The sequence below is a fragment of the Nelumbo nucifera genome, chromosome 2 (genome assembly GCF_055504915.1).
Source record: "Nelumbo nucifera cultivar China Antique chromosome 2, China Antique-T2T, whole genome shotgun sequence".
In the NCBI taxonomy this organism is placed as follows: domain Eukaryota; kingdom Viridiplantae; phylum Streptophyta; class Magnoliopsida; order Proteales; family Nelumbonaceae; genus Nelumbo; species Nelumbo nucifera.
In genome coordinates, this window is record NC_142650.1 from 74,497,923 (window position 1) to 74,516,582 (window position 18,660).

Consider the following 18,660-nt stretch of genomic DNA (forward strand, 5'->3'; position numbering starts at 1 on the left):
AACAAGGCCAGATCTATAATATATATGTATATGTACACACAGGCACACAGAGAGCATGTGCATGCATGCATGAGAGAGAGAGAGAGAGAGATTACCAATAGCCCGGTAGCGTAGGGATAACATCAATGATAATGACACAGATGAATGTTGCAAGAATAGAACCCCATATCACTACGTGGGTAACCCATGTCCAATGTATTACGTCCATAGCTAGATGAATATTAACTAGAATCACCACTGCAAGGGTCCACAGATCTCCTATGCTGGACCCATCCACAGTGCTCTGCCTATAAGCAAGGAAAGGAACAAAGAATACAACAACACTTTGAAACACAGTATCCGTCATTGTCAGCCAGAACAATTTAAGATTGTAGCACTCTCGTCTCTGCCCTGCTGCATATAGTTGAGGATACTTCAACAGAGTCCTTCGACTCAAGTCTTTGTCAAGAATCCCAACAATTATTGTAGGCAAGGATGTATAGATAATTGAATACAGCACACTACTCCATTCAGTGATTGCAGTAGTCAGAGAAAATGCAGTATAAAGAACATACCTATACAGAAACAATTAAAAATCAGCCACCATCAAAATTTATATGATATGAAAAGAAAACATAGTTGTAAAATATAATTTTAGTTGTATCAATTCAGAAAAAAAATTGACAAGAAATAAAGCACAAACTATGTAACTCATAAGTCTCTACACATTATATTTGGTAATTAGAAAGAAAAAATAAATCTTGTTGTGTGCCTGGATTTTAGGTAACAAATCAAATCCCGTTTTAGTTAAATTATTATATATAAATCAAACCCTAATTCAATTAATAATCCTATTGCAGTTCCCATGTATAATGAAAGAGAACTTTCTAGCATGTAAAGAAGTAACACCACAGCCTTTATACCTTCAGGTTATATAATATTCTGTATAATATCTAAATTATACATTAGCATACTTGCAATACAAAAAAAAAAAAAAAAAAAATTAAAAGAACTAGAATTGGAAAGCAAAGATTCTGTAAAAGAAGCCTACCCCCAACCAAATCAGTTTCATTTGAATGTTATGAATTATAAAGTGATAACCAGAACCCAAACCAAGCAATCCACCAAATTCAATAATGCATTACAGGGTTCCATCATTACTTTTCCCCATAAATACATCTTTCATTGTTTTAATAGACAAACAACTCCAATGACCAGATAATTCTTATAATGAAACTTAATCAGTTCTCAAAAGGCTTATACCATGAAAAATTTGTCATGCATTTATGTAATTTAACCAACGAATAGAACAGTCTAAATACCCAAATATATGATTGATGTAAAAGTTAAACCATCATGAGCCTAGTCATTGGATGGAAGATTGTAAAAGTATGGAGTTTTTAAACTAAGGAGTAATAATATGCCACTTGGTAATTGTACAATTCACTATGTTAAAAAATAAAATATCCAAAGATTCATCTCACATAAAGTACTCACCAAAACAAGATGAGAACAAACACAGCATTCCTATAGAAGTTGTACAATATCATGTAGCCCATTCGTTGATAATTCCAATGTCCATGGACCAATAAAAGAGGAACCAAGAATCTGAACTGCCCCATTGCAAAATCTGATGCCATGACTGCTTGACGTCCCTCTTGGCCACTTATGCCAATTCCCACATCAGCCATTTGGATCATTGAAACATCATTGGCACCTGGATAAAACATAGGAAACAGAGATCTTCAAAAGCAGTTCCATAAATGCATTACGTTTGAATGTATGCATGTATTATGCATGTAAATAAAATGGTATTTACCATCGCCAATTGCAAGGGTCATGTCATCTGTCCTATTCTTTATGAGGGCAACAATTCCAGCTTTTTGTAATGGAGCTACTCGGCAACATAGAACAACACTGCATTTGGTTGCTAATTGGAAAAGCTGCAGCATCAACACAGAAAAAATATATACCAGATCACCACAAATGCAATTAAAGGAAGAGTAGAGAACTGGTTTCTAGAAAAATTTACCTCATCTTCTAGTTCACTGTCAAGAACATAGACAAGGCTGGTACCATCAATGATTAAAGCAAGTGGAACTTTGGTAGGTAAAACACCTGATCCACCATTCTGTGTGGATATTCCCAGGAGATGCTTAGACATGGCCTTTGCATCTTCAAGACTCTTCCTACAGGATTCCTTTGAAGTGCTATTTATTATGATCTGGGTCATCCTACTGGTTAGGAGCTTACAGGAGTAGCCAATTGATATGGCAGTTTCTTGCTTGTCCCCTGTCAAGACCCACACTTTAATCCCTGCTTGCTTCAGAGATTCTATAGCTTCAGGCACACCCTGTTGCAGCTTATCCTCAATGCCCGATGCTCCCAATATGCACAGATTATTTTCTACTTTACCAGCAACAGCACGAAGTAAGCTTGCTCTTCCCATCAATGAAGTACTTGCTTTCTCATAGGCAGACTGCCATTGCTCAAATTCCGAGACATTCAATTCTCGCATCCCAACAACTAGTGTTCTCAGACCTAATGAGGAGTAGGCATGCAGATGGCTCTCGGTAGAACGAATTACCTCCAAACCTAGAGATCTATCAATTACACCAAACATGGAGGTGTCTGCACCCTTCACAAAGACTTTCACCATATTGTCTGGGCAACCAACAATAACTGACATTCTCTTACGGTCACTGTCAAATTCATGTAGACCCAAGACATTGAACCTGCATTTTAACAAGAAAACAACAGTTAAAAATAAAGAAAATGTAAACAGTTTCCCAAGTTCTAGATTATATATGTAGCAAAGACATTTGTATTCTTAAAGCTACTACTCCTGTCAAAACCACCAACACATAGATGTCAAGGAAAAATGGCATTTTCATATTTTCTCTTCTTGTTGTCAAGGAAAAATAACATGTTAATATTCTCTCCTCTCTATCATTGTTGCATTCAAAATAACAAGGGCTCCATAGAAGAGCAGTAGAAACACGAGAGAGAAAGGAATGAGAAAAGAAAGCCGATCGTAGGGGATTAAGAGGTCCCCTTATTGTTATTTATATTAATCTCTACTAGTAAGTAGTAAATAAGTTATATAAACACCCTTCATAAGGTGGCAGCATTAAGAAACATAACATGCTTGGCCCATAGGCCCAATATGACAAAGAATAAAAGACAAATAAAATAGGCTAACAAATAAATAGAATAAACATAAAGCTACCTCTCGACACTCGACCTCAACTTGGGAGTAAATGTCCATCATTAGCAACTTGCCAAAAACAGCTAGTAGCTTCAACCAAGGTACCTCCTTAGTAAAAATGTCTGCTAACTGCTAGTCACTCTTCAAATAAGGAAGACAAATCTCTCCAGACATCACTCTCTCCCTAATTAAATGACAATCTATCTCAATATGTTTAGTACGATCCTGCTGAACTGGGTTGTATACTATATTAGTAACTGCCTTGTCACAGTGAAGCACCAAAGACATCTCCAAACTAATCTCCAACTCACCAAGTAGAGACCACAGCCAAAGAGCCTCAAATAATCCTTATGCTATAGATCTATGCTTAGCCTCTAAACTGGAATGAACAACTAGTTGCTTCTTGTTCTTCCAAGAAACAAGATTAACACCCACAAGAGCACAGAAACCAAATGTTGACCTCCTAACATCAAGAGAATCAACCCAGTCTGCATCAGCAACATCTCTCTAGTCTATCCTCATATGATCATACTTAGAATATAAAATGCCTTTTACCTGGACAACCCTTCAAGGATGCCAAAATGCTATATTCTACTGCAAGATGTGTGGTACAAGGTGCATGCATTTACTAACTCATAAAACTGGCTGAGTAGGCTGTCTGGCAAAGTTATACATTAAGCATAAAATCCCCCCAGTTAGCGTCTGATACATGCTTTGATCAGTGAGAAGCTCCTGCTCATTGGCCTTGTCTTATGATTAGGATCAATATGAGTATCTATAGGTTTCACTCCTAATTTCCTTGCATCTCTAATAATACCCAACACATACTTTTGCTAAGAAATGTAAATACCATGCCTGGATTGAGCTACTTCAATCCCTAGGGAAGTACCTCAGCTCTCCTAAGCCCTTGATCTCAAACTTGGTACTTAGAAACTTGAGATGAACAATGTCCTCTATATCAATCCCTAGTCACGACAATGTCATCGACATAAACAAACAAGTGAGCTGCCCTTTCCTCTTAACAAACAAAGTGTTATCACATTAAAGTTGAGTATATCAAACATTCAACAACACACCTTGAAATATACCAAACCATGCATAAGGACATTGTTTAAGCCCACACAAATCATTCTTAAGCTTACACACACTACCCCTAAACAAGTGGCTATAAAAGCTACATGAAATGCCCATCTAATAAGAAATGCATTTCTGACATCCATCTAATAAAGAGGCCAATAATGAAGAGTAGCAAGACAAGAGTACCTTCGTAGAAGTCATCTTAACAACATGTGAGAAAGTCTCATCATTGTCAACCCCATATGTTTGAGTATAGCCCTTAGCCATAATCCTTGCCTTATATATTTTTGTAAAGTCATCGCCCTTGTTTTTCACTGCGAACATCAATTTACATCTAACAAATGTTTTCCTTAAAAAAGGAGAGAGTGGACTGCCAAAAGATAGTGAGGATTATTTAAAATTGGAAGTTCCAGTTGCAAGGCTTGGAGTTGAGTTAGGTCGAAGAAGGAAATTAGTGAGCAAAGAAAAGTGGATTAGTGGCTGATATTCTGATAAGAGTCTAAATGAGGCTCAGTCAGTCAATTGGAGGAAAAGGGAGAAAAAGTGGATTAGAGGTCGATATTTTGACAATAGTCTAAATGAGTCTCAGTCAGTCAATTGGAGAAAAAGGGAGGAAAAGTGGAGATTGAGTGTTTGACTGACTGACAATGATGTTAGGGTTGGCAAGAGCTTAGGTCTTTTTTTTTTTGGGTGAGGGGGTAGGGGAAGGTGGAGAGGAGTGAGATGAGGAAGGAGACGAGCAAGATGAAGTGTTTGAAGGAGATGACTAAGTTGCTCTTGGCTGGGGAGGTTTCTCTTGTACTTTTTGTGTTTAGTATAGATGAAGTTCTATTGTTTTGATGTTGTTGGCGTGAGTGTTATCTTACCAAAGCCTATTGGTAATAAGGAGAGAGGGAAAAAAACTAATGAACTAACTGAGAGAGGCTAAGGGTGAAAAGGCAATGAACTTGGAGGACTCAATGGCAGAATTTCTAGGAAAGCTTGGGTGTAAACTAAAGGATACAAATGATCTTAAAGTGTTTTTACAGGAGCAGAAGGAGGAAGTTAAAATGAGGAAGCAGAAATTAAGCAAAGTGGAGAGATTAAAGAGAGACATGTAGGAGGATAAAACTTTTGGAGGGAGAGGGGAAAGAAGAAAGGGGTATCTTGACAGTGTAGCCGGCCAGAGATAGGAGGAAGAGAAGAGAAGAGGAAAGAAGAGAAGAGAAGAAGAAGAGAAGAGAAGAGAGGAGAGAAGAGAGAAGGTTTGCAATGTAACAGTATTGGCGGCGCCAGTGTTTATTTTACTATATATAGGGCAACAGAAATAACAAGGGAAAAGACCCTTGTGCCCCTGAGTACAATAACTGACATAACAGAAATAAAAAAAACGAAATAAAAAAACACTTTAATTAGCCAAACAGGCCCTAACATCTGCAACTAAGTTATTTTAACATTATTCTAACACTCCCCCTCAAATTGGAGCATAGATGTCAATCATGCCCAACTTGTCACACAAATCTTTGTGCCGCACATGATGAAGACCTTTGGTGAAGATATCTGCAAGTTGCTCTTCCGAGCTGACATATGGTGTGCACACTTCTCCACTTTCAAGTTTCTCTCTGATAAAATGCTTGTCCACTTCAATGTGTTTCGTCCTATCATGCAGAACTGGATTAGCAGCAATATTGATGGCAGCTTTATTGTCACAGTAGAGTGACGTAGGATTGCTTACTGCGAAACCCAGCTCACCTAACAGATTTCTTATCCACATGATTTCCGCAACCCCATGAGCCATCGCTCTATACTCTGCTTCAGCACTGGATCTAGCCACCACACTTTGTTTTTTGCTTCTCCATGTGATAAGGTTTCCTCCTACAAAAGCACAATAACCACTGGTAGACTTTCGGTCATTGACTGCTCCTGCCCAATCTGCATCAGTATATACTTCCACTTTTAAGTGACTATGTTTCTGGAACAACAAACCAGCTCTAGGAAACTTCTTGAGATATCTCAAGATCCTCTCTGCGGCCTCAAAGTGAGTTGTCATCGGGTTGTGCATGAATTGACTAAGGACACCCACTGCATAGGCAATGTCAGGCCTGGTCATAGACAAATACAGAAGTCTCCCCACAAGTCTTTGGAACATCTTTACATCTTTCAAAAACTCTCCCTAACTGTCTCCCAGATGGTGATTAGGTTCAATAGGTGAATCAGATGGTTTTTGAAAGCTGAACCACTGTAGTCGAAGTAGCAGAGAAGAGGAGAAGAAGAGATGCTGAAAATGTCGAACTGTACTAGCCCGTCGACCAGTTCTTTATTTATAGATGAATATAGTACAAGGTACAAGAAATTACTGGGATGCCCCTGATTAGTGATGGGACACCCAGATGACTTAAATCATTAAACAGGATTAGGCCCATTAACACAAGCCCAGTTACAAGATAAGTTAAACATAAGAATGGGCTAATAAGAACTCTTATCAGCCGAACATCACTCTAACATTCTAACACTCCCCCTCAAGCTAAGCATAGATATCAATCATGTTTAGCTTGCCAAGTATGTCCCTGAACTTCGTTGATGCCAGCCCTTTAGTTAATACATCTGCAATCCGCATCTCTGATGGAGTATAAGGCACACAGAGTTCTCCTGAAATAATTCTCTCTCTGACAAAGTGTCGATCAATTTCAATATGTTTTGTCCTGTCATGCTGCACAGGGTTGTTGGCAATGTTGATAGCAGCTTTATTATCACAATACAGCTTGAGAGGACCCTCTGTCTTGATACCAAGCTCATTAAGGAGAGTCCTGAGCCATAAGAGTTCAGCAACCCCGTGTGCCATAGCCCGGTATTCTGCTTCTGCACTTGATCTAGCCACAACATTCTGCTTCTTACTACGCCATGTGACTAGGTTTCCTCCCAAGAATGTACAGTAACCTGAGGTTGATTTTCTGTCTCCAACAGACCCAGCCCAATCAGCATCAGTGTAGGCTTCAATTTCAAGTCTGCTGTTTTTTCTGAATAAAATTCCTTTCCCTGGGCAAGTCTTCAAGTATCTGAGGATTCTTTCCACTGCTCTCATATGAGGGGTCTTTGGTGAGTGCATGAATTGACTAACAACATGCACTGCATAGGCAATGTCTGGCCAAGTATATCAGTTTTCCTACCAACTTTTGGTACCTTTCCTTATCACAGTATTCCTCACCCATTGATTCTTGTAATCCATGGCTTGGTTCTATTGGAGTGTCTGCTGGCCTACACCCCATCATGCCTGTTTCCTCTAGGAGATCTAGCACATACTTTCTTTGACATATGTAGATTCCTTCTCTTGATCTAGCAACTTCAATTCCAAGAAAGTATCTCAGATTTCCCAGGTCTTTGATCTCAAACTCTGAAGCTAAGAACTCCTTCAGCCTCTTCATCTCTCTCACATCATTTCCAGTAATCACCATATCATCCACATACACAATGAGTGCTGTAAGTTTGTCATCCTGTCTCCTTGTAAACAATGTATGATCTGCACTGCTCTGAGTGTACCCTACTTTCTTCATGGCCAAACAAAGTCTCTCAAACCATGCCCGGGGAGATTGCTTCAAACCATATAATGCTTTCCTTAGTTTACATACCTTCTTTCCAACATCATATCCAGGTGGGGGTTCCATGAATACCTCTTCATGAAGATCACCATTTAGGAAGGCATTCTTCACATCCAGGTGATGAAGTTCCCAAGAGAATTTTGCTGCTAGTGACAGTAGAACCCTGATTGTGTTGAGCTTTGCTACTGGGGCAAAGGTTTCCTTGTAGTCAATTCCTTCCTTTTGTCTAAACCCCTTTGCCACGAGTCTGGCCTTGTACCTCTCAACTGACCCATCTTCCCTGTGCTTTACTATGAATACCCACTTGCACCCAACAGTGCCTTTCCCTTCTGGCAGGTCCACCAATTCCCATGTCCTTGCTTTCATTAGGGCTTTCATCTCCTCATTCATGGCTTCTTTCCACCTTGGATCAGATGCCGCCTCTGAATACCTGGAAGGGACACATACAGAGGAAAGAGCAGACACAAAGGAATGATAGGCAGGGGATAAGTGTGAGTAAAAAACATAATCGGCTATGGGATGCCGAGTGGTACAAGAACGAACAGGCTTACGGAGAGCAATAGGAAGATCCAAATCTGAATTGAGTGAATCAGAATTACCTTGGATTGCAGAGACAGATTGATCTGAGTTCAACTGGTTGCAATCATGAGGTTGAGGGGCCTTCTTCCTTCTACTGTATGTAAGTATCTCTTTCTCTTGTTTATTGGAACCTTCAGAAGTATCAGCCGAATCTGGAGAAGCAACTGGCACAGTGGAAGTCTCACTAGGTTGACCCGGAATGTTATAGCTAGTAGTAGTGGAAGGTGCTGAAATGGGAACAAAAAGGAAGGGAGAATGAGAATCCTCTTCCAACCCACTACTCTCCCCCTGAAGAGGATTCTGAGAAGACTCGAAATAGGGTTGAAACTCAAAAAAGACTACATCCCTGGTGACATATTTTTTCTTGGAGACAGGATCATAACACTTATACCCCTTCTGCGTAGGAGAGTACCCCAAAAATATTCCCTTTGTAGCCTTAGGATCCAGCTTGGTCTTCTTTGGATCTTTCACATGTATGAAGCATGTACAACCAAAAACCCACGGGGGAAGAGGAAATTCTGGAAGAGTGGGACACAAAACAGAGAAAGGGGTCTTCATACCCAGTACCTTAGATGGCATCCGATTTATCAGGTATGATGTAGTGAGAACAGCTTGAGACCAATATTGCTTGGGCACATTGTGCTGGAAAAGAAGAGCTCGAGCTGTCTCCAATAGATGTCTGTTCTTGCGCTCAGCGACCCCATTTTGCTGAGGGGTGTAAGCACACGATGATTGATGTAACATGCCTACATCTTCCATGAATGAGTTCAGGGATCTTTCAAAGTATTCAGCTGCATTGTCTGAACGGAATTGCTTGATCTTTTTATCAAATTGTGTTTCAACCATCTTGCAAAACATCATAATTATCCGGAGAACTTCTTCACGTCCTTTCAATAGATAAATCCAAGTGCACCGAGAATAATGGTCAATAAAACTGATGAAGTAACGGAAGCCATCAATGGAAACAATGGGTGAAGGACCCCAAACATCAGAATGAACCAAGTCAAAAGGGGCTTGAATTTCATTACTAGAAATTGGATACATTGATCTACATTGTTTTGACATTTGACACACATCACAAATTAAACTTTGACTCGAAATGCCCTTACATAATTCGGGAAACAACATTGCTAAGGAAGAAAAGGACAAATGACCTAGCCTAGCATGCCACAAGTGCAGCCTAGCTATTGACTCCACACTCTCCAGACTAGTAGTAGAAGCTTGCATGGCTGAGCTGACATCTTCATCAAAGTAGTAGAGGCCCCCATACTCATGACCACTCCAAATCGTTCTCCTCGTCAATCTGTCCTGGAAGACACAATGAGAAGGAAAGAAAGTTATACTGCAGTTCAAGTTTTTTGTAAGCTTTGAAACAGACAACAGATTTGAGGTAAGACTAGGAACATGTAGGACTGATTTAAGAGAGAGATCCTTGCTTAGGTCAACCACCCCCTTTCCAGAGATGGTGGAGAGGGACCCATCAGCTACTCTCATCTTATCCTGGCCAGACAACAAATGATATGTGGAGAATAAGGAGGACATATGTGTCATATGGTCAGTGGCTCCGGAATCAATCACCCAAGAGGTAGAACTAATGGAACTAGATGCACTAAATGCAGAGGCTGTACCTGATTTGGCAAGAGAGGTGGAAGCTAAAGAATTGTTCTTCAGACGGGCTAATGCCCGACTGAGAATCTCTACCTCACTAGCTGTGAAGCCCAAAGTAGTTGGTCCAGAGGAGTCGGCAGCCTGCCTTGCGGTGGAAGATGACACTGTCTGAATACTCTGTGAGTTGTCACTACTGTTGTTGGTGGCAAGATTCCCACTTGCTGTGTGGCCCTTCTGTTGCCTTTTGTCCTTTCTCAGAGCAGCTGGCTTCAGATGAGGGTACAGGACCCAACATTTCTCCTTTGTGTGTTTCTCACCACCACAATGTGTACACTTGAGGGACTTCTTGTCTGAAAATCTATTCCCCTTAGTGGAGACTAAGGCTGAATGCTCTCCAGGTTGTTCTGTTGACTGTGTCTGGGAGTCAACTTGCATCTCCTTTCTCCTTACTTCTTCATTCCTCACCAGGTAGTAGACATGGTGAAGCTCAGGTAATTCATCTCTCCCTAGAATCTGTGACCTTATACCTTCATATACAGGGTCAAGACCCGCCAGAAACTTGAAGGCTCTGCCCTCCTCAATCTGCTTATCATGCCTCCCCTTATCATTAGCATTTTCCCAATCCAAAATCAAATGGTGGTCAAGCTCTTCCCAGAGGCCTTCCAGTGTTGCAAAGTAGGTTGCCACGGACATGTCTCCTTGCCTTAGGGCTGCAATGTCTTGGTTCAGCCTGTAGATTCTAGCATTGTTCTTTTTCTGGCCATATGTCTTAGATACTTTCTCCCAAATTTTAGCAGCTGTGGGGAAGTGATGAACAGTTCTGGCCACCCTAGGAGTCATAGAGGCCAGCAACCAAGACATGACTGTGGCATTTTCCTTACGCCACACGGTGTATTCAGGACTGCCAATTTCTGGTTGTTTCTTGTCTCCATCCAAATAGCCAGTGAGGTCACGAGAGGTAATAAACAGTCTTGCTGAGACAGACCACTCTCTAAAGTTATACTCATCCAATAGCACACTTGTAATCTGCAAGCTATGCAGATTAGGGTTCTCCAGGTTTGAAGACCTTATAAGAGGTCTGTTATCTTTAGAAGAAACTTCACTGGATAGTGATGACATCCTAACTTCGGTCAAGGAGTTGTTTACAGTACTGTTGGTGGTTCTGGTTAGGGCTAGCCGAAGTAGTCACAGAGTTCACAGTGCTGATAGCACACAGATAGGCTTCACCTCAGAGTTCACAGTGCTGGTAGCACACCGGATAGGCTTCACTTAGACTAAACCAGTTCGGGTACAGCAGCAAGAAAAAAAATTCTGTAACTGAACCAGTTCACAGAGCTGGAGTAGGGCTGGTAACCGACCTGGAAATGATCAGTAACTGAAGTCGCCACAGTCTTGTAAAGGTTTTTCTGAACCAGTTCTGATGCAGGTTCTGATTAGCTGAAGTAACCTCAGCAGGTCCTGACAGCTCGCAACACAGTTTCAGACTTGTCGAGACTGTCACAGTTCTGAAGCAGCTCTGTTACAGCAGCAAAAAGTGTTCTGGGCTGGTAACCGACCTGTGCTATGTAGACACCACTTTGCACTTCGAGTACTGCTACTGTAAAGGGAGTTCCCCTCCTTACAGACAACACTAGGACTGCTGAAATCAGTCCTCAACTAGGTCTGTCCTATACAGACCTCTTCTTAGCAGCCGAATAGCTGCTAACTACTAGAAACTAGTAGGACTCCAGCTTCAGGGTCTTACCTCCCTTGCGCCCTACAACCAAGGGAAACCCTAGGTCGAACCTTGTGTTGTTCTCCTGCAACCCTAGGGTTTCACAGCAGCAACCCAGATAAAAAAAAGGTGAACTACAGCAAGAAAGATGAGATGGCGTCAGCAGTAACCAGGAAAGTGCTCAATGCTCTGATACCATGAAAGCTGAACCACTGTAGTTGAAGTAGCAGAGAAGAGGAGAAGAAGAAGAGATGCTGAAAATGTCGAACTGTACTAGCCAGTCGACCAGTTCTTTATTTATAGATGAATATAGTACAAGGTACAAGAAATTACTGGGATGCCCCTGATTAGTGATGGGACACCCAGATGACTTAAATCATTAAACAGGATTAGGCCCATTAACACAAGCCCAGTTACAAGATAAGTTAAACATAAGAATGGGCTAATAAGAACTCTTATCAGCCGAACATCACTCTAACATTCTAACAGTTTTACCCCCAACTTGCATGTATCTTCTAGTAGATCTAGTACATACTTCCATTGGGAAATAAAGATGCCCTTGTGAGAGCAGGCAACTTCAATTCCAAGAAAGTATCGTAAGGGGCCTAGATCCTTCACCTCAAATATAGTGGCTAAGAATTTTTTTAGTCTCTGGATTTCAGCCTCCCAATCTCCTGTGATCACTATGTCATCCACATACACAATAAGAGCTGCAATTTTACCTTCACCTCTTTTTACAAACAGGGTATGATCTGACTGACATTGTTTGAATCCCATCTGTTGGACTGCTAAATGGAACTTACTAAACCAAGCCCGAGGTGATTGTTTCAACCCATATAGGGACTTTTTTAACCTGTACACCTTTTGTTCACTGCCTTTGGCACAGAACCCAGGGGGTTGGGTCATGTACACTTCCTCTTCCAAGTCACCATTCAAGAAGGCATTCTTGATGTCCAATTGGTGAAGATCCCAATCAAGATTTGCTGCCAAGGAAAGGAGAATCCGGATAGAGTTCATCTTCACTACTGGAGCAAAAGTCTCTGCATAATCCACTCCATATACCTGTGTGAAGCCTCTTGCTACCAATCTAGCCTTGTACCTTTCAACAATTCCATTAGCTTTGTATTTCACTGTGAACACCCACTTGCACCCCACTGGTTCCTTCCCCTCAGGAAGATCTACCAACTCCCAAGTACCATTTTTGTGTAAGGCATCAATTTCTTCCTGCATTGCATCTGTCCATTCAGGTTTTGACAAAGCTTCTGCCACGGTCTTAGGGATGGGGACACTATCCACAGAAGAGAGAAAGGCACGGTACGAAGGTGAAACATGCTCATAGGACACAAAATTAGAGATAGGATGATTAGTGGTACAAGATCTAACACCCTTTCTCTTAGCAATAGGAACATTAAGATCATTGGTGACAGGTGAATCAACATTTAAAGGAGCAATGAGAGCAAGTGTACCTGGCTGATGAGATGGATCTGCCTCGGGTGAATCCGATGATGTTGGTTGCATAGTGTCCGGCTCCACGGCTCTTGAACTCTGCTGGCTCTTATGGCGATGATGAAAAACCCGGAACGAAGGAGGATCGGGTAAAGGAGGTAGTTGAATCTGAGTCGTCGCCTGTTTCTCCTCAACCCTACTCTCCCCTTGAGGAGAAACCGAGAAGAACGGTTGACTCTCAAAGAATGAGACATCAATGGAAACATAGTACTTGCGGGCAATGGGATCATAGCAATGATACCCCTTTTGAGATGAAGGGTAACCAAGAAAAACACAAGGAATAGCCCGAGGGTCAAGTTTACCACGAGTAGGTGACAAGTTGTGGACAAAACAACGACACCCAAAAACACGTATCGGAATGGTTGACAGCGGGGCTGTAGGGAACAAGAGCTGATGTGGGGCCTTATACTCTAGTAGCCGAGAGGGCATGCGATTGATGATATATGTCGCACACAATACTGCATCCATCCAGAACTGTTTTGGCACATTCATATGAATCAGCAAGCCACGAGCAACTTCGAGAAGGTGACGGTTTTTTCGTTCAGCCACACCATTTTGTTGGGGTGTCCTGGCACAAGAGCTTCGCTGAAGTGACCCACTCGAAGCAAAGAACTTCGTGAGATCATTATGGAAATATTCCTTTGCATTGTCCGACTGGAAGATATGAATTTCCGTTTGGAACTGAGTAAACACCATGCGTTGAAAATCTTTCACAATTTGTGGCACTTCATCTCGAGATCGCATAGGGTAAACCCAAGTGTATCGAGAATAATCATCAATCAAAGTAACAAAATACTTATAGCCAGTCGCAGTAGGTAGAGTAACAGGGCCCCAAACATCAGAATAAACAATATGAAATGGAAATTTAGATCTTTTATTTCGTAAAGGTAAAGAACTTCTACAATGCTTACTCAACTGACAAGTTTGACACTGTAACTGACTCACTGACAAGGACTCAAACAACTTTGGGAACAACTTTAACGACGAACTTGTGGGAACATAACTTTTAACGACTCAAAAGAACATAACTTCTCCAACACGTAGAGACCATCCACCATGCTTCCTCTACCAATCGTCTTCCCCGAGGTCAAATCCTGAAACACACATGAAGATGGAAAAAAGGTGACTGAGCAGTTCAAAGAGTGAGTAAGACTACTAATGGACAGCAAATTAATAGGTAATTTCGGAACATGCAGGACATTAGGAAGAGTAAGGCCAAGTGGGAAAGATATGGTGCCTCGGCCAGCTATGGTAGAAAAAGAACCATCAGCCAGTCTTACCTTATCTCTCCCAGAGAGAAGGTTATATGTCTGGAACAAATTTGACTTACCGGTCATGTGATTTGAGGCTCCGGAGTCAATAATCCAAGGTGAATCAGTAGTATGAGATGACACATGGAAAGCTGTGGCATTACCTGATGTAGACGCAAATGAGGTAGGAGTAGGCCCAGAATCCACCTGGCGGAGAGTCTTACCATACAATTCCAAATGTTCACGGAAGGAGTTGATAATATCTTCCTTAGAGTCAGAACCGGGATGTCTCTCCTGAGTTACGAAAGGTCTAGTCTCTGCTGGCCTGGTTTCCTGCCCTGATCCGGTGCTGACTTCTTACCCAAATCCTGTGCCCATTTAGGTTTTCCTTGGAGATCCCAGCATGTATCTTTCGTGTATCGTGTCTTCTGGCAGTGAGTGCACCAAAGCTTGCTTTTATCTTCTGATTTTTTCCGAGTGTCACCCCTTTTAAAGCCACCTCCGACATTTGTATCTGAATTTCCCCGGACCGCTAGGGCAATTGACTCCCCTTCTACGCCATTCATCACACTTATTCTGCTTTCTTCTGACTGCACCAAGGCATACACCTCCTGGACTGATGGCAAGTCTTTACTACCCAAGATCTGTACCCTGATGAACTCATATGACGGATTCAGCCCTAGGAGGAAGGCAAACACTCATTGCTGTGATACAAGTGACTTGTAGGCCTTTGCATCTTCATCACACTTCCAATTCACATTCTGATAGTGATCAAGTTCTTTCCATATTGATGTCAAATCAGAATAGTACATCGAGAGACTCCTCTCCCCCTGCTTGCAAGTAGAAGATTCAGCTTGTAGTTGATATATCTTGGCATAGTGTCTCTGTTCTGAATAGTAGACTTCGCTTGTTCCCATATCTCACAAGCAGTTTCAGCCCACATAAAAGTCTTCCTTACTTGTGGCAGCATTGAAACCAAGAGCCAAGACATCACCATACTATTCTCTTGGTTCACCTATCATGCTCAGTACTTCCATACTTCAGTTCCTTTACTCTCCCATTGATGTATCCTATTCGCCCCCTAGCAGTGATGTAGAGTTTTATCCCCCTAGACCACTCAAGGTAATTCAGACCATCAAAGGGAATGACAGCCATGGGAAAGCTCATATCCATTCCCCCACTCACTCCATTGTGGCTCCCTGAAATCTCTGAAGTAGCAGAATTCTCAGTCGACATGGTCAAGCAGTTAATCAGTCCCAAACACCGGACTTAGGACCCCTCCTTACTCCACAAAACAATGCTCCACTCAGTTCACACCCACACACTCGGGTTTACCAACCAGATTGAGCACAAACAGTACCAAATTCCGGACCAAAAACTGAGGTAATATTCGGCAGATTTCAGACCTGTATAGTTTTAACAGTCCCCACCTACCAGAATTCCAGAATGTCTAACAGCCACTAATCAGCAGGAGAGATCCTTCTTACTTATAGTCAACTCAAACCATTGAGAAGACAGGTCATCCTTGACCTACAGTTGTCTTAACACATGAACAGGATCACACGATCCAAGAAAACTAGGGTTACACAGGTTCGACAGCATTCAGCCGCCCCAGATTCATAGGGTTCTCACTCGGCACATGACCAAGGAGAGTAAAGAAGAGAAAAATAGGGAGAACTGTACCAGTTGTAGCTATTCTGTAGTCCAGAATCAGATTTCTGTTCCGCTAGTCGGTTCGATCTGTTCTTTGGGTTGATCGATCTTCTCTTGAAAGTAGGGTTGATCGATCTGCTCTCTTTTAATCAGCATTCTCGCTCTGATACCATCTTGACAGTGTAGCCGGCCAAAGATAGGAGGAAGAGGAGAGAAGAGAAGAGAAGAAGAAGAGAAGAGAAGAGAGGAGAGAAGAGAGAAGGTTTGCAATGTAACAGTACTGGCGGCACCAGTGTTTATTTTACTATATATAGGGCGACAGAAATAACAAGGGAAAAGACCCTTGTGCCCCTGAGTACAATAACAGACATAACAGAAATAAAAAAACGAAATAAAAAACACTTTAATTAGCCAAACAGGCCCTAACATCTGCAACTAAGTTATTTTAACATTATTCTAACAGGGTATAAGTAGACTGTCTTCAGTAGGAGGGTCTAGAAGGTAAGGGGTATAGGAAATGCAAGGAAAAGAGCAATAATAAGAGAGGTTATTGAGAAGCTGAATCCAGACATGGTGTACATTAAGAGTCTAAATGGGCAGATTTTGATAGCAAATGGGCTAGGAGTATATGGAAGGCCAAAGGGATTAGTTGGGCAGCGGCATCTTCTTGGAGATCCTTAGGGAGTATAGTGGCTGTGGAAGAATGAGGAGTTAGAGAGTATTGAGGAGCCTATTGGTAATTTTTTAGTGTCCATGAAATCTGAACAAATAGAGGATGGATTTGTTTGTGTGCTTACTAAGTCTATAGTCCTAATGATTATCGAGAAAGGAGGAAATTGTGGGAAGAAAGGGAGGATTTTAGAGGCTTGTGGGAGGGTCCTTGGTGTGTAGGAGGAGGTTTCAATGTAATTAGGTCCACAAATGAAACCAAAAATTCCAGGCAAAGGGTGACAACTAGTATGAGGAATTTCAATAGATTTATGAACACTTTTGAGCTCAAAAATTCCACTTTTTCACAGCAACTTCACTTGGTCCAATCTCCAAGCTAACCCAATATGCTCCAAATTGGATAGGTTCCTTCTCTCACTAAATTGGAAACAACATTGGAGAGGGTTGACGTCTAGAGCACTCTTGAGGGTAATATCACACCATTGGCCAATAGTGATTAGTAAGGATGAGCTAAGAAATGCTGGACCAGCTCTTTTTCAGTTTGAAAACAGGTGGTTTTGCTAGTCGGGTTTTATTAAGAAAGGGAGTGGTGGATGGAGAGTAACCCTAGAATGGAGTGGAAAGGTGTGAGGTTCCATAGGAAACTTCAATACCTAAAAGAGCGAATTAAGGAGTGGAACTTTCTTGAGTTCGGGAGACTAGAGGAGAGGAAGACTAATCTTGTTGACCAAATTGAGGAGATAGATCTGAAAGAAGAAAGAGGGAGCCTTGAGGAAGGCAACATGGGACAAAGATGGAATTTAAGGAAGCAATTGGAGGATCTTTTGCATAAAGAAGAGAAAAGTTGGAGACAAAATCAATATAGAAATGGATTAGGGAGGGTGATAGGAAAACAAAATTTTTTTCATGCTCTAGCAAATCGGAGAAGGAAAAACTTTGTTTCTAAGCTAAAAGTGGAGGGCTCTATTATTACACAACAAAATGAAATTGTTGAGGCCTTTGCTAACCATTTCAAATCAATTTTTAGAAGACCATTCAAGGAGAGAGTGTGGATTGAAGGTCTGGAGTGGCCAAGGTTATGGAATGGTTAGAAAGAAAGCTTGAATTGGAAGAAATTAAAGAGGAGGCTTTTTCTATGGACCGATCAAAAATCTTGGGCTAGATGGTTTCATAACGGCCTTTTATCAAGATTGTTGGGATATTTTGGTAGTATGGGGGTCTTTGATGAATTTTATAAGAGAATAATTAATCTGATCTTGAACTCCACCTTTGTGGCTTTGATCCCTAAGAATACAAATGTTGTCCATCCAAGAGATTTCAAAATGATTAGCTTAGTAAATAGTTTGTACAAGATCTTAGCAAAAGTGTTGGCCCGTAGGATTAGGAAAGCCCTACCTACTATTATTGCACCAAATCAAGGAGACTTTGTGGAGTGAAGACAAATTATTGATCAAATATTAATAGCAAATGAAAGTGTGGAGGCCTTCAAAGAGTTTGAAAAGAGAGGAGTAGTACAAGTGGATTGGTCATTCTTATTTTAGGTGATGGTGAATTTTGGGTTTAGAGACAGATGGTACAAGTGGGTGATGGAGTATTTTAGAGCTTGTCATTACTCCATCTTGGTAAATGGGACATGGCTGATTTTTTCCCGACCTTGAGGGAAATAAGGCAAGGAGACCCTTTTTCTCCATTTTTGTTTACTTTGATGGCAGATGTTCTGGGAAGGTTAATCGCTAGAGTAGATTCTAGGAATTTAGTAAAGGGTGGAGAGTGGAAAGGATGGGATACCACTGACCCACTTACAATTTGTTGATAATACGGTGCTCTTTTGTTAAAGTGGTG

General features: G+C 41.4%; 1 protein-coding gene across 2 annotated transcripts in view; it reads right to left on the minus strand.

Annotated features, from left to right (window-relative positions):
• Positions 1 to 18,660, minus strand: part of ALA1 (aminophospholipid ATPase 1) — a 28,988-nt gene that overhangs the window by 2,196 nt on the left and 8,132 nt on the right. For both annotated transcript variants that reach the window (XM_010268435.3, XM_088898489.1), the window contains 4 exons: positions 2,012 to 2,714; positions 1,799 to 1,922; positions 1,477 to 1,696; positions 96 to 554 (listed from right to left, as the gene is read on the minus strand). In XM_010268435.3, coding sequence (XP_010266737.1) covers positions 96 to 554; positions 1,477 to 1,696; positions 1,799 to 1,922; positions 2,012 to 2,714 — 1,506 coding nt within the window. The remainder of the gene's footprint in view (positions 1 to 95; positions 555 to 1,476; positions 1,697 to 1,798; positions 1,923 to 2,011; positions 2,715 to 18,660) is intronic.